At 39.2% G+C, this 15,856-nt stretch overlaps 1 protein-coding gene across 2 annotated transcripts in view; it reads left to right on the forward strand.

The window, feature by feature from the left end:
* Positions 1–1,448: 1,448 nt before the first annotated feature.
* JPH1 (junctophilin 1) overlaps positions 1,449–15,856 on the forward strand; it is a 77,895-nt gene continuing 63,487 nt past the window's right edge. For both annotated transcript variants that reach the window (XM_088149221.1, XM_088149222.1), the window contains exons 1-2: positions 1,449–1,978; positions 7,456–8,212. In XM_088149221.1, the coding sequence (XP_088005347.1) occupies positions 1,600–1,978; positions 7,456–8,212 (1,136 nt within the window). In that variant the 5' untranslated portion in view covers positions 1,449–1,599. The remainder of the gene's footprint in view (positions 1,979–7,455; positions 8,213–15,856) is intronic.

Raw genomic sequence — 15,856 nt, forward strand, 5'->3', positions numbered from 1 at the left:
CTTGCCTGCCAAACTTATTTCCCTCTTTTCCTTTGGCATGTCACTGCCTCCACCGTACTTTTCTATTGTTCTGTGTTACCATCGCTCTAATTAGCCAATCCTTCTCATCTGCAGATCTTCCGCTTCAAAGCTGTGTTCGCTCTGACTTCTGTAGAAAACCTTAAACCCCAGGAAGGAAGTACCCCTGGGAAAGGCGAGTTGTTTATTTTGTTGGCCAAAAGCCATAACCATTAGAGTTAAGGCCTTATGCATATAGGATCCTAGTTTATTTCTATTGCCTTTTAGATGTTCTTCCAGCATCTAAAAGGTACCCTGTTGCCATTTTTTTTCCATGCCTTTTTGCTGGGAATGCTAAAAGCAGGGTTTTGACTGAGAGAATGCTCACAGCTTATTGGTTATAGCTACGTCCAGCTTTTCTTGCAAGAGATTGAGGCAGCATATGAGTTCTTCACATTTTATCCTCACTAAAACATTTTAAAGGCAAGCTAGGTAGAAAGGGGATCTTGCCCAAGGTGACCTAAATGACTGTCAAGGCTAAGCAAAGATTTCAAGCAAGTATGCAGTACTTCAACATTCAACAGATGCAGATGTCCTCCGCACTTCACTCCCGGGATGGACCTGATTAATTTCTGGATGTGCAAGGAACGAAGGTAGTAACTCTGTCTTCCTCAAACAGTTCCAGCCTGATCTCCACATACAGGAAAATGAAACAGGAATGAGTTACACTATGTATACCTTTTTAGAGTCTGCCTGTGTGTTTGTGTGTGAGAGAGATTTTTAATGCTACAATGTAAGAATATACATCTACTAAATACATAAGGTATAACCTAAAGTACCTAGCAAGGTTTCAGTGACAGTCAACCTAGTTGGCTTTGTAGTCCTCAGCTCATGAAGGCATGTTTTGCACCCAGAGAATTAGAATTCTGGTATCTCATCCACAGCCTGAAGCAATTCAATCTTGGAAGCTGTAATTTTGGAAATCAATAACTAAGTCACATCCTGAGGGAAAACTTGTTCAAGAATAAAGGTCTCTGCTCATGCTCAGAGACAGAAGCCTAATAGGGCTTCCAATGTTTCCCAGCTCAGGGCTCTGGGACTGCCAATACCCAGGAGGGGCTCCGTTCACCCCGGGGGTCTCAGGTGGCCAAAGGGCTGCGCAAGCGGTTTCCCCTACCTCGCCCCTCTCCCACACCCAGCTTCGCCCTCCTGAGGTCAGACGACAACTCCAGGGGCTGGGGCTGGCGAGCCTTGGCTTTCGAGTTCCCGGAATCAGCCTTTTCTCACGCGCGCTCAGCCTCCTGAGCCACCTGCCCCGGCGGGCTCCGCCTCGCTCGCCGCGCCTCCTGTTCGTTTCCTTCGCCCGGGATAGAGCCGGACGGCGAGGGCTTGGGGACGGAAGGAGGAGACGGGCAAGGAGGGGAGGAGCGGAGCCGAGGGCGGGAGTCCGTGCCGAGCCGAAGATCGCTGAGTGGGACGGAGCGGCGGCATTTGTCGCGGGCACCTTGGCAGGGAACGCAGCGCGCGGCGGCGGCGGCAGCAACAGCAGCGCGAGGTGGCGAAGGAGCTGAGTTCGGCCCGGGCGCGCCCCGCTCCCCCTGAATGACGGGCGGCAGGTTCGACTTCGACGATGGCGGCACCTATTGCGGCGGCTGGGAGGACGGCAAAGCCCACGGGCACGGCATTTGCACCGGGCCCAAGGGGCAGGGCGAGTACGCGGGTTCGTGGGCGCACGGCTTCGAGGTGGTGGGCACTTACACCTGGCCCAGCGGCAACACCTACCATGGGTATTGGGCGCAGGGCAAGCGCCACGGGCTGGGCGTGGAGACGAAGGGCAAATGGATGTACCGGGGCGAGTGGTCGCATGGCTTCAAGGGCCGCTACGGCGTGCGCCAGAGCCTCACCAGCCCAGCCCGCTACGAGGGCACCTGGAGCAACGGGCTGCAGGACGGTTACGGCGTCGAGACCTACGGGGACGGAGGTGAGTGGGTGAGCTGAGGAACGGCCGCTAGGGGGCGCCCGGGGCCGGCGCACATTGGGGCATGCAAAGCGCTGCTCTTCCACACGGGCGTGTGCAACCGCGGGGCTCAGGAGTGCGAAGGTGCGCTCAGCAGGTAATGCGTTTGGTTTCTCTTGCTTTCACTTTTTTTTTTTAACCCCTCTCTCATCTACAATGAATAAACGCATTCAGATGAATTCTTGGAGACTTGTGGCTTGCAAAGAAATGTATGTTCCCTCCTCGCTGAAATAAACTTGTCAATCGATAACGCGATTGCAAAGAAATACAAATGGGCTCAAATGATAGCAAACCCGAGAATTAAATATCAGATCTGAGCAACATTCATAGATCTTTCACACTGCGGTAGAGACATTTTAGCATCATTTCACTTTTTTCCATTGTTAAACTATTGTGAGCCAAAAATATTTGCTTGACAGCAACTAGAAATTTGCCAGGAATTTCCAATGTACCCCACTCCCTCCCTGGTAGTATTTGCATTGGTAGAACTGAATACGGCTAATCTGATTTCAATTTGGAATTTCACTCAAGTCATCCTCAGGAACCCTTTCTTGCCAAAGAATTTCTGAGTTATTAAGTTGCACCTTAAGTGCGAAGTTCTCTCACAATTAATCACAAAGGATTTGAATCTTTATTCTTACTTTTTCTTTAGAAATATGCCAGTCTAAAATTAAGTATCACTGGTAGGAAACATCAGGATTTTTTCTGTCCTTTCTGTCCATTTCAGAGAGATGTGTTGTTCTGGCTACATTGATAGAATATTGATAATACAAGCTGTACTTGGGAAATCAAACTGATTTTAATAAAAATAGCTTTGATGTAGAATTCACACAACCACCCAACTCTTTTATGGTGAGATCTCACAGAGCAATATACATTCAACTATACATTCACCTATATGCATAACTGTAAAACTGGTGGAGAGCGTGCCATACCATTTCAATAAAAATATGAAAATAAAGGTAAAAGAAATAGAAGCCATGAAGCCAACCAAATCCAGCAGAGCTAAAATACATTATAAAAAGGAATTAAATGTCTGATACTTCTAGTCAACCAAATCATCTATCAACATAATGACTGTCTTGTTGGAGTTCAGCTTCAGTAGGCTTCCTTCATATGGTATAATACTACAGTACTTTCAAACATTGATTCAGAGTTTCTACCATGCTGAAAGAAGTAACATGAGTTTAATGAGCGGGTTGATGGCACCTGAACTGTAAAACTTCAGCTGATCTCACTGAGCAGCTCCATGTAGATATTGAAGATACAGGAATATAAGTTGGGTCGCAGTTCTTTTCTCACTATACATCAGGACAGTGTTTCTCAACCTTGGCAGCGTTGAGATGTCTGGACTTCAACTCCCAGAATTCTGGGAACTGAAGTCCGGACATCTTAGCGTTGCCAGGGTTGAAAAACACTGCATCAGGGGGTACAGGGCACTGTCATTCAGGTCTGAAATCAAATTGAAATGAGTTCAGAAAAAAAGTTTCATACAGATATGAAACTGCAAATGTATGAAATACTTGAGATCAGTCAGTAACATCCAGAATTAATGAGCGTTCAGTTAGGAATCTTAGGAGTGTTACTTGTGGGGGGGGGGTTTCCTTGATTTTTTAAATAATATTTAACAGGTAGAATAGAAATATATCGGCCATATTGCCTCTCTTTGTTATTTATCAATTGTTTTAATTTAAAGGACATAATTTTATATGAGATTAATGAATTAGGAAACTTAAGTCTTAATAATTCATAATTAATTAATTAATTAAGAACCTGAAGTTCTTTGCCTACCTATCTCTGCCTCCCAGAACAGCTTTGAATTGTGAGTTTTCCCCTCCAAGGTCACCTTGTGACCTTTGGGGTAGAAATCTCACCTCCACACCCATCTGTTTATGGTTAAAAAGGAGCAATCACGACAATTAAGCAGTGGACAGGCTGGAAGAAGTGGACAACCCAGAAGGTTGTAAATACTTTCCTTGCCCCAAAACTGCTGAAAAGTGGAAACAGTTGGGGAGAGGGGGACAGAACATGACCAGAACACATAATATACCAGTCCCTTTCCCACTATAGTTTTTATCCAGCAGGACGTTGAAAGGATTAGTGAAAAGGAAGACAATTCTCATCTTCATTTATGCATACAGATTTTAGATGTAGAATTGTGCTTAAATGATCTCTTAGATATAGTGAATTAATTCCTTGTTAAAATTTAGTATAAGCTGTGATGAGCCCAGATAACAAGTGATCGTATGTTTTGTCCTGTTAATTGCTGAGGATAATGTTAGCATATCAACAGTTGATGTAAAATGCTTCTTTATAGGCTCTCTTGTAGTGAATCTTTTTTTCTATTGTAAAAAAAACCTTTTTTTCTATTGTAAAAAAAACCTTTTAAAATAATCTATTTTATATAAGGTATATGACAAAAACAACGTTCTTGAGCATCCTACTATGATGTTTCTATCCTGTTCTAAACCTATCACTTTATTCTGGAAGAAAAAAACTTTGCAATTAATCTTTGAATTTCTTCTGGCTTCAAAGTGAACATTGCAAGGGTATCAAACAAGCACCTTCAGGAGAGAGTACATCTTGTTCAGATAATTCCTTCACTGACACCCTCATTTGAACGCTAGTCAATGTTTGGCCAGTTTTCAGTGACAACATTTACGGGAGGCTATAGTAACATTCTTGATGTATTCTAACCTAAAGATAGTTTACTAATGTAATGCCTTCCATATATTAATCTCACAGTCATCTCACACTTAAGGAAAGACAGAATAAAAATACTTATGTAAATAAAACAGCAATATTTATTTTGCTTGAGCAATTAATGTTGCACAAATAACGTACAAGAAATTTACTTTGCAGATTATTTCACAATATTTTATATCCAAATCTATGTAGAGAAAAAATAAACATGTTTTTAAAGAAATCTTATTCTGTCTTGGCACACTCTGTAGAATGTGATGGCCAAATGCTATGCAACTTCTTGCTCAGATGGAAGACCCATTTGTAGCTTAATTCTCTGAGTGTTTGCTGGTACATAAGTGTCCAGATGGTACTTTTGGTGAGTGTGTACATATGTAGTGAGCCTCCCATAAAATTTACTTAGGAGCTATTGCAGCCCATTCTTCTATTCCATTCATATCAGAGGATCAGTGTTTCTGAGTTGGAAGACCTAGAAATAAATACGTACATACATACATACACCCAGAAATATATATACTCAGCCATGATCTCAGTGATTATAGCTGGGTACCTAGTGCTAAAATTGATTTCAGATATATTCAAACATATCCTTTAACTGATATGCTTTCCTTTAAAATATTTTTAAATTTGTAAATTTAAAAAATCTGTTTTATCTTCATATCTTACAGTTATGCTCTAGGTTCTTAAGCCATTCTTAGTGTATTTTATGAGGCTTATTTCAAGTAAATAGGCTGAGAATTGTAGCTTCTTCATTCTTTTCAAAAGGTCATTTTCCGATTCAGTCTTGATTGATCAATTATGTGCCATTAACACATAACACATTTTGGTGTTGACTCTTAGTGACCACATATGTTTTGTCCAGGACACTATGTCCCCAACCTGCTCCTTCTCAAATCTTCCAATGGTACACTCATTGTCACTGTAATTGAGTCCATCCACCTTGCTGCTAGTTGTCCTCTTCTTCTCTTTCCTTCCACCTTTCCCATCACTATAGACTTCTTCAGAGAGCGAAGTCTTTGCAATCTTATATATTACATTATACAAAATCTTACATGGCAATATAATTTACAGGATTGAACTACCAAGTATTTTTACGTAGGTGTTTTATTAAAGTGTGCTGTTAAATATGAGATTAATGCATTGGAAATGATGAGTAGAAAGTATAAATAATTATTTCCAGTGTTGCCTATGGATAATAACTTTTCTCAGTCATTCAAAAAGTACAATAAACAACATTTCAACAATGTCAGTATTAACTGTGAAAGCTAAAAAAATCCATTATATAGAATTAAAGTTCAAATCCTTTTGTAGTTTGCTGCTACTGAAGAAAATCTTGCTTTCATATTTACTGTGTTTTTTTTAAGCTTATACTGATGGTAAATGTATTGTTGAATTCCTTAAAATTATGTAAAATCTGGGGAGGATATATTTCTATAGGTTCATGTTCATGATTGTGTACATGTGCTGTTCTTAAAATGCTTCTCTCTTTATAAAAATTTCAAGATGTTTTCTGCATTCCTAGAATATACAATAAAAATATTTTTGTACTCCTAGAGCTTCCTATGCAGTGATTACTTACATTGTAATTGATAATTTTTAAAAGCCAATTTTTTAGCCTGAAATCCAAGCTGTCTTCAGTGTATTGAACAGTAATATTTATAGATCTGATTAAGATACAATGTATTTTGTAAATTATCAAATGTCACAATCGAACTGCCAAGTATTTTATATAAGTACTAAACAGAATACCATATACATGGCCCTCAAAGTTGCTGTGACTGAGGCCTCCTTGTTAGTGAGTCCACAATAGACCTTTGTGGCAGTCTAACAAATATTTATCATGACTTATCTCATGTTTACATGGTATAAATACCTTCAAAAAGGTATTTTGAAATGGTACTAAGTTTTTAGTAAATAGGTTTAGGATTTGATCTCACTGAAACCAAACAAATCAGTTGCAACCAATTTAAATCCTTTGTTTTCATGCCATTTAATAATGACCAAATTCAGCTGAATTTACAGCATTTCAGATGTGAATAATCCAGATTCAGGTACTTTCTGAAGCAAGAAGCTTACTGAACACCTTGATTTACAGTGATTCTAATTTGCCTCACAGGTTTGATAGACAGATCTACTCAGAAGCAAGTCCCATTGGATTCAGCTGAAGTCAGGAAGGAATATAGTGTTAATATCATCTATTCACTGTGACTTAATCTACCCTCAAGGTCAAATTAAACTACTGCTATCAGTTTCTGGATGCAATAGATGAGAGACTAAGCCATCCCAGTGTCCCAGATTACAGAAGAAATACAGTATATAGTGTCTCTTCTGGCATCCTTATCAAAAACCACCATTTATTTCTATCAAGGCTTTGTGTTGACTCAACAGTCTGCAGTCTTTAACCCATGCTCACCTATTTGTTGAAGTATCACTCCACAATTCCAAACTCCCCCTGGTCCCTTGGCCAACAGTTGGAATACAACATAGAGAGATATGAAGCTTCCATGTCATTTCTTTCAATATTATATATGCTGATTAAATATACGCCCATCATAACCTAACCTTTGTAATGTGCTGTTGTCTTCACTCTCTTTCTAAATGAATCAAAAGAAAAAAATTCAGACAAGGTTAATGCTTTGTAGTGAAAATACAAAAGTTGAATCCTGAGGACTATTGATGCAATATGAATAAAAGCTTCAAATATGTATTTATTTCATTCATTATTTTTCTTTGACAAGGTACATACCAGGGACAGTGGACAGGAGGGATGAGACATGGCTATGGTATGCGACAAAGTGTTCCTTATGGCATGGCGACTGTGATCCGTTCACCCCTCCGGACATCTCTAGCTTCACTCCGTAGCGAGCAGAGCAATGGCACTGTTCTACATGATATTACTGCAGACAGTCCAGCTGGAACTAGAGGAGGGTTTGTGTTGAATTTTCACAGTGATCTCGATAGTATTGGTAGTAAGAAAAAAGGAGGCCTGTTCAGAAGAGGATCTCTTCTTGGTAGTATAAAACTTAGAAAATCTGAATCAAAATCATCTATTTCTAGCAAACGTAGCTCTGTCAGGAGTGATGCTGCCATGAGCAGGATTAGTTCTAGTGATGCCAATTCTACCATTAGCTTTGGAGATATGGACTGTGATTACTCTCCAGTAGAAGACCACGTTGATGCTACCACCACAGAAACCTATATGGGTGAATGGAAGAATGACAAGCGTAATGGTTTTGGTATTAGTGAGCGTTCAAATGGTATGAAATATGAAGGAGAGTGGCTAAACAACAAGAGACATGGATATGGATGTACCATGTTTCCAGATGGCACCAAGGAAGAGGGAAAGTATAAAAACAATGTTTTGGTCCGTGGAATAAGGAAGCAGCTTATACCAATAAGGAACACAAAAACTAAAGAAAAAGTGGAGCGAGCACTTGAAGGTGCCCAGCGTGCAGCTGCCATGGCTAGAACTAAAGTGGAAATTGCAACCTCCAGGTAGGTTCATTCTTTGCTTTAATGACACAGACTAGAAGAATTTTGTTAGCTATGAATTAACTAGCTTATACTTTCTTGTGTGGAACTTACTTGGTTCAATCAAATTGGATATCAAAGTGAGAAGAGAACGGGGATCAAAATGTTTGAGCTGTACAATCATTCTAAAATGAGGTTGCACAACATTGATAGCATTGATTGTTGAGTTATGGAGTGTATAAATCTGTTTAGAAACCAAGTCATATGTATTTTTCCCCTCACTGGTTCTTAGAATGATTTTTTTTTCCTAACTAAACCTGTAGTTGATGCTGAAGATAAATGGCGTATCTGCTGACTTGATTAAAGGCTTTTTCTCCTGAGCATTCACTTAAGCTTCCTTAGCCTATGTGCTTCGAAGGAGTCCCCGCGATTACCATGTAGCTGAAAATTGATGTGAATTAGTCTGCTTTTAGGAATTATGTGGGATGTACTTGCTATACTGAAATCAAATACAAAATCTTTTGACAACCATGTAATTTGTTATGTGAGCATCTTGGATACTTAAGCAAAGCATGGCATTTATTTTTAATCCTATATTTTTTGTTAGCTGCTTTGGCAATAATGGTGCTGAAGGTGGGATACAAAGGCAGATGCAAAGATTTGAATTCAGATTTAATCATACTTAGGCCCTTCAAAATTAGTGGAACTTCTTAGTCTTTAATTTAAAGCTTCCTGGGTGTTTTCTGGTGGCTTGTATTGGTCAGTTCATGCTTTTTGAATGTTAGTTGCAACTTTGACTTGGTAAACATGTGGGTTTTTTCCCCCAATATCTTCTCTTGCAGGGTAGCCTTTGCATTATATTAACATGACTATAGAACCTATTAATGGGAAGATAAATCTTTCAAACAGAAGGTTTAGAAAACTCTGACTAGCTTCTCCACTGTAAAATAATTATTTGGGGAGTTGTACAGAAAATTCAAGGAAACCAGTTTTTATTACTGTGGTAGAGATGGTTACCTTGTAATCTTGGCAAAAAACATTCTGCAGTATAAATTGTAAGGATGTGTTTATATTACCTATTTAAAAATGATTTTGTGCAACTTACCCCTGACATATAGATTAAATAAACCTGCTCGTAGGCCATACTTTTTAAGTGTACCTTCGCTATACTTGCACAAGTTTGAGTCAGGAAGCTTTCTATTTGAATGACATTCTAAAAACAGGATTTAGCAAAGGTATAAGTAAATGTATCTTGTAAAAATCAGCTTTAAAATATGCATCTTGAGATGGAATGTACATGGTTATACAAGAAATGTTGTACAGTGGCTTGATTTTATAAAGAAGAGCTTGGTAACCATCACTTGCTAGCAGAGTATTGCATAGATAGGAGGACCTTCACACAGTTTCATGTTGTGCACCAATTGCACCCTTTCCTGGATCAGAAGGCACTTTACTTAGTCACTCATGTTTTGGTCACCTCCTGAGTAGATTACTGTAATGTACCCTACATGGGGCTGCCCCTGAAGAACATCAGGAAGCTTCAATTGGTCCAGGATGCAGCAGCATGGGCAATTTTGGGTGTGTCTCACTTTACCCATGTTACACCTTTGCTCCATGAGCTCTACTGGCTTCCAGTTTGCTTCCAGGTGCAATTCAAGGTGCTGGTTATTACCTATAAAGCCTGCATAGCATGGGATCAGGGTTTTTTCTACCTGTCCCATTAGATTGGGCAGGAGGGACATGCTCCAGGTTAGGGATTGTCATCTAGTGGGACCCAGGAAGCTTGCCTTTTCATAGCTGTGCCTGCCCTCTGGAACACTATACTGCTTGAGGTTCAGCTGGCCCTGACTCTGCTCACCTTTTGGAAAGCCTTGAAGACTTGACTGTTTTCATAGGCATGGGGGCCAGGAGAGTAATCAAGCCCACACTATTGATGAATAGTGTGTTCAGGAATCACTTTGTGTTACTCAGCTGGGAATGGTGTTTTTTAATTTTTTTAATGTACCAAGTTTTGTTGCATTGGTAAGATAGGTGGCTATATAAACTGATATATAAAATAAAGTTAAAATTAAAATAAATAGCTGAAATGTGTTCAAGATTCATCTTATTAGATGGCAGATGAATGGTGCAACCTTCCTCCCCCCCCCCCCCATATTTCTGTTTGGGAAAATAAACAGTAGTTTGGATGGATATTCATTATGGGCTTGTATTTAGAAATTTGGATTTTTAAAAGATACACTTATTTTTGTTGAATTTTTAAATATTCTTCATTATCGGTTGATGTGTGAAAGTCAGTTTCATATGCAGTTTGCGGGATCACTCCTAATCTAGAACTATGTTCAAAGCCTAATCTTTTTCAATCATACTTCCTGGCATCTTTTTTTGGTTTTTTTTTAACTAAGGGTATCAAAACTGAAACCAGGAGCTTTTCTCTGAAAAGCATGTGCTCTTCATATGAACAATAGTTTGTACTCAGAGAGGTACGTTTAATTCATGTGTGCAAAAGCACAGATTTATATGTGACCCTCAGCCACCAAAAAATGTGGTCCTAGAGACACTCTGCCCCTTTCTCTCCACTGGCCAGCTGAACAGCATGGCCAAATAGTTTTTGAGGATTAGGTTGCTGGATGAGGGGGAGGTGGGTTGCTGCCATTAATAGCATGAAACCAAGCACTATATGATCAGTTAGATGGCAGGGATCATATTACTGGTTTCCTGCCACTACTGGCATCAGGATACCAGCACTCTACAGTAGACATTGGGAAGAAAGGAATTGGATGAGATGTCTGTGAAGAGGTGTATGTGCGTGTGAGTTGGGATGTGCATGCAAATTTCCAGCTGCTGATTACCAACCTGGCATCTGTGTGGCTCTCAGGGTTGAAAATGCTCTTCCCCACATTCCAGGTGAAAAGGTTCTAAGAAACTCCATTTTAACAAACATATTGAGAAGCAACATTCCAAGAAACAATAGGTATGAACATACTCTATAACTCTACTGTGTGAAAACTTACAAAAAGTTAATAGACTATGGGAACATTTGGCTGATCTAGGAAACTATGCAGGAGTGACCTGATCTGAACGTGGATGGAAGACTTCCTCAGAAAACCAATTCTGTTGGCTAGACTGTGAAGTAAACACATTCTGGAAGAAGGCTGTGACAGACCATTTCCATATCATACTAAAACAGCTGCATGTAGGAATTAAGCTCAACATGTAGGCAAATATGATAGGTTAAACAGAAATAGAATGAATAAAAATAACTGAACTCAGTGCAGATTAAACATTGTTGTGTCTGCCCATTGTCAATCTCAGCTTCTTTAGAATTTTATATGAGAAATAAGGGGGTGAAATAAAAATCATTTTCTCCAACTGGATTTTGAAGTGGATTTTTGAATGGGCAAACTTAAAATGGATACATGATACAGCACCCCTTTTTCTCACTCCCAAGTCAATTTGAACCACTCCTAATGTGGTATACAAAGACGACAAAACAGTAAATTAACCAGTCAATTTAAAAAGCTATTAAAAAGCAGAAGCCACAAGAGTAGATATAAAATTAATTAGGAGGCCATATGAAATTAATTAGGGGGCCACAGTGCAACCAGAATAGAAAATTAAGATTAAAACAACAGAAGAATTGCTCAGGCCTTTGTCTGTTATCAAAGGAATAATAAACACGAGATGAAATTTGCTTCGGAGCAAATTCCAAAACTGGAATGTCATATCCTTTACGATTTTGGCTTTTTCTCAAAAATAAATCAAGAAAAGATAGTGATGTTTAATTGTAGCAGATCTATGCCACACTTTGGGATTCCCTCTTGAAAGAAGCAAGGGCTTTTCTATTTTTATATCAGGGTTTTTTTAATTAATTGTCTTCTAACACACAGAGATGTGTACTGTATATGGAACAAACATTCTTCTCTCCTCTGTGTCCTGATTGCAATGAATCAGTAGCTAAGCAGTGTAAAAGCTGCTTGTTGTAGAGGCCATTTGCTAAGAGATATGTGGGTTTTTGACATTTCATGCCAAGACCTTTTCTCAAGCAATTTTGGGTGATCAACTCTTCATGTGCACCTGCTTGCCACGCAGATCAGCCCCCACATTCCCACCTTTGAAGGGGATCCTGCAAATCCTTACTTATATTACTGGCACTGCATTAATAGAGCCGAAATCACGCTGAAAGCTACTGCATATAGATTACAAACCCAGATTTTTTCAAGAAAAGCTGCTCTGAAAAAGAACACGTGAAGCAGAGAAGCAAAGGTCATAGAAAGGGTTTCTTAATTTCTGTCGGCCAGTTTTCCACTTTAATTTGGCCCACCCTAGCTTCCTCAGATAGTAATTACCTGCTGCATAATTACTATGCACATTTACCTGCTGGGAGATCCAGCAGCAAATTCATTCACTGCTACTCTGGCTCCAGCTAGATAAAGCTAAGACTGTTGTATATGGCATGACTAGATATCAGTGTTTGGACATAGGCTGAAGTGTGACTAATGTTTATACTGGCTAGAGAAAGCAGGCATGGCTGGGAAAACTCAGTCATGATCATAAAATTCAGTGGCAATTGGAGATTTGCAGAAACTGGCTTTGTAAAAATAGCAGATGTGTAAGTTTGTGAGAAAATAAGGAGGGCTCTATACGTATGTGCTTCAAGGCTGGGTTTCTGTAAACTCTGCAGTTTCAGTGTAATTAGAGGAAGATATGGGTCTTCAGGTAGTCTGGAAGTTAGTATTTTGATATACCTTCTGTGTAAGTCAAGTGGTACAGGCCTATGATGCTTTATTATCAGCATGTTGTACCACTGAAATACTTAGTGTAAGTTTAAGTTACAATAGACCATGTAACTGGCTTAAGTGAAGAAGCCCACACTTCTGAGGAAGCATTCACAAAAACATAATGAGTCACAGCCATTTCTGTCCTTGTTAATGGAAACTATACATTTCTTAATTAGCCTTTTTCGTATGTCTCTGCAAAGCTACATCCTCCAGCAATTGTAGTGCGGAATAGGTAGTAGAGAAAAAAGATGTTGTCAGAAGAGTATTATTTCCAGGTGTTGGACATGCAAGTTAATAATATCTCATATTCTTGAACAGGGTACTCAGATTCAAATTGTCATAAGGGGTGCATGAGAATTACTGTAGTTTATTAGCCCAAAGGCTATAACACTGATGCCTTTTCATGCACTAATATGAACGTCCCTAATCTCTTGTGATGCATATCAGAAAGAATGCTGCTTAGAACTGTAGTTATACTTCTCTATTTCTGCAGTTTTTCTGTGTTACTGTTGACTAATAGCAAGTTGTGCAACAAGGTGGCCTCTGTATCTTTCTGAAAGCAATGCTAATGTCAGCTGAGGTACTGAGGGTGCAATGCTGACAGATCCTGCTTCCTTTCTTGGGGTTCAACAAATGCAAAGGGAGTAGTGTAAAAGAATGGCCATGCATGAGCGTAGTTAACCTAAGCAGCCCCAGTGATGACAGGCAAGTTTTAGTGGCACTGGAGCTGGGCATGCGGTAGACAGTTTCTGAAGAGTGATTAGGAGCACCAAAGATGCCTTCACACCCTGATCCAATCTAAGCCAATTCCAGTCCTTATGCTGTCCTGCCATCCAGCGCCTCTCCTGCACCTGATTTTTTCTTGGTTCCAATATAGCTTTTTAGTTAAAAGGGCCACATCCTGTAACAATCAGAAAATTTGGTAATTATAATGATTTGTGATAGAAAAAATGGCAAAGAGAGAGAGAGTTGGGGATTTATAGAGGGGGTTAAAAAAATCCTAAGACCCAAGGAAGGAAGAGTGAATGAGTGGAGAAGAGTTGAAATATAAGGTGATCTGGTACAGAGTTGGTCCCACAATGGCAAGATCAGGGTCCTGGACTGTCACAGTTATCATGGACATTGTTCTGTATTAATACCACAGATGGAGCCTTCAAACAAATTCACTATGCAGTTTGGCACACTTTATTTCCAGGTTACTTTGTAAGACAAATATCCAGGCAGCAAAATTACAGATGACCATTTATGAGTTTTCTGTATCCCTTTATTGTCATCTAGTGGTCATTTGGATTTTAAAACTCATACATGTTAACACTAACCAAGCTACTCATAGTAGCTAACCATAAATATTTAGAGATTTCTGCAGGGGAACTGAAGAAACTCACCTGCTGTCTTTTCATGGATTTAAAAAATTTGGATTACTTATGGGAGGTGGTTGTGAACACGTTTCAGTATTCTCCGCCATTTCATTTGACCATCCTATTTCACATTCTTCCTTCAACGAGCGTTAGTAGTTTACTCTGCCAAAAGATGTAAACTTACGTGCAGAGCAGAGCAGACAACTTTCCATTGTGAATTAAGTTGGCAAGACAGTTTTATTTGACGCAAGAAACTAAACTGGTCACTTTGTCAAGGGTAGTGCCAAACAAATTATTAAAATGCTTTACTTATTATAGTTGCAGTATGAACATTATGTAGAGGAATAGCGTTCAGCTAGTGCTGATGTTATTAATACAGTTTTGTCTGCTTTTGTAAACCATGATAGCATGTTTAACACCGTGCATCTAGGACAATGTTGCAATGTCAGGAACAAGCAAAGCCTGTAAAAATTACAGTTCTTGAATGGTCTGTGAACAAACTCATGACGGATTTGTTGATTTTTACCTATGGAGTTGTGGAATTAAATGGATAAAATGATAAAATTCCATTCAAATCCTAGCATTGTTACAGTATAATTAGTTGACATTTTTTGTTTTTAGTGGGAATAGTAGTCACATACCTCAGAAATGTGACTGTATACTATATTTGATATATTTTAGCAATAGGATGGACTATAAATTTGAATAATGTTATTCAGGAACTCTCAACTATGTTTTTTATTCTTAGTTCTTGCCAAATTTCCACATTATCAAACCATTCGCCTTAACGGCTTTAAGGTTTTTTTAGTGCTTTTGCCGTTAATGTTTTTAGACAAACAGAACTCGGTATTTTATATTTGCTTTCTTTTTTTTTCTTTGTCTTTCCGATCACATAAATAATTCAGAGATATAATGGAATTATTATACTTACATGTGTTAAAACAATTCTTAATCTCCACTCTGAAAGTCAGTTTAAAAATGTTGAAACTTCAGGGTTATGTTGAGGGATAGCCATACGCATGTTGGTAACCTAACACTTTTGGCTGTGTAAGCGTTTATGTTTCTTGCTGGTGTCTCTTCCATCTAAAACTACAACATTCAGGAGCATGAAATAGTTGTGGCTCAAGTATATTTGCAAGGATGTGCAGCAGCTGAAATTCAATTCCAAAAAAGTGCTGCGGAGCAAAGGGGGCACAAATGTAATACCTGGCTGCAAGTCTCTAAAAGTGATGGGTCTTTTCCTAGGAACCACAGTCACAAAAGGGTTGAAGTTACACATTATCTGTTTGGAGAAGGAACAGAGATTGGAGAAGGAATGGAATGGATTGTCTTAAGAAGAAATATAACTGCATGGAACCATAAATAGGAACATTCCACACTACAGCATTTGATGGCAAGTCCCTGTTGCTTTTGAGTCACCCAAATTACTTTTATGCAGGTATGATCAAATCTAAATAATGAAAATGAAAGACAGCTTTTTGCCCACAAACAGAGAGTCCACTAATATATTACTCTACACTTCTTTATTTCAA

This window comes from Python bivittatus, unplaced genomic scaffold (genome assembly GCF_059951505.1).
Source record: "Python bivittatus isolate LINGU-HERP-01145 unplaced genomic scaffold, Pbiv_v1 ctg000590_np1212, whole genome shotgun sequence".
In the NCBI taxonomy this organism is placed as follows: Eukaryota; Metazoa; Chordata; class Lepidosauria; order Squamata; family Pythonidae; genus Python; species Python bivittatus.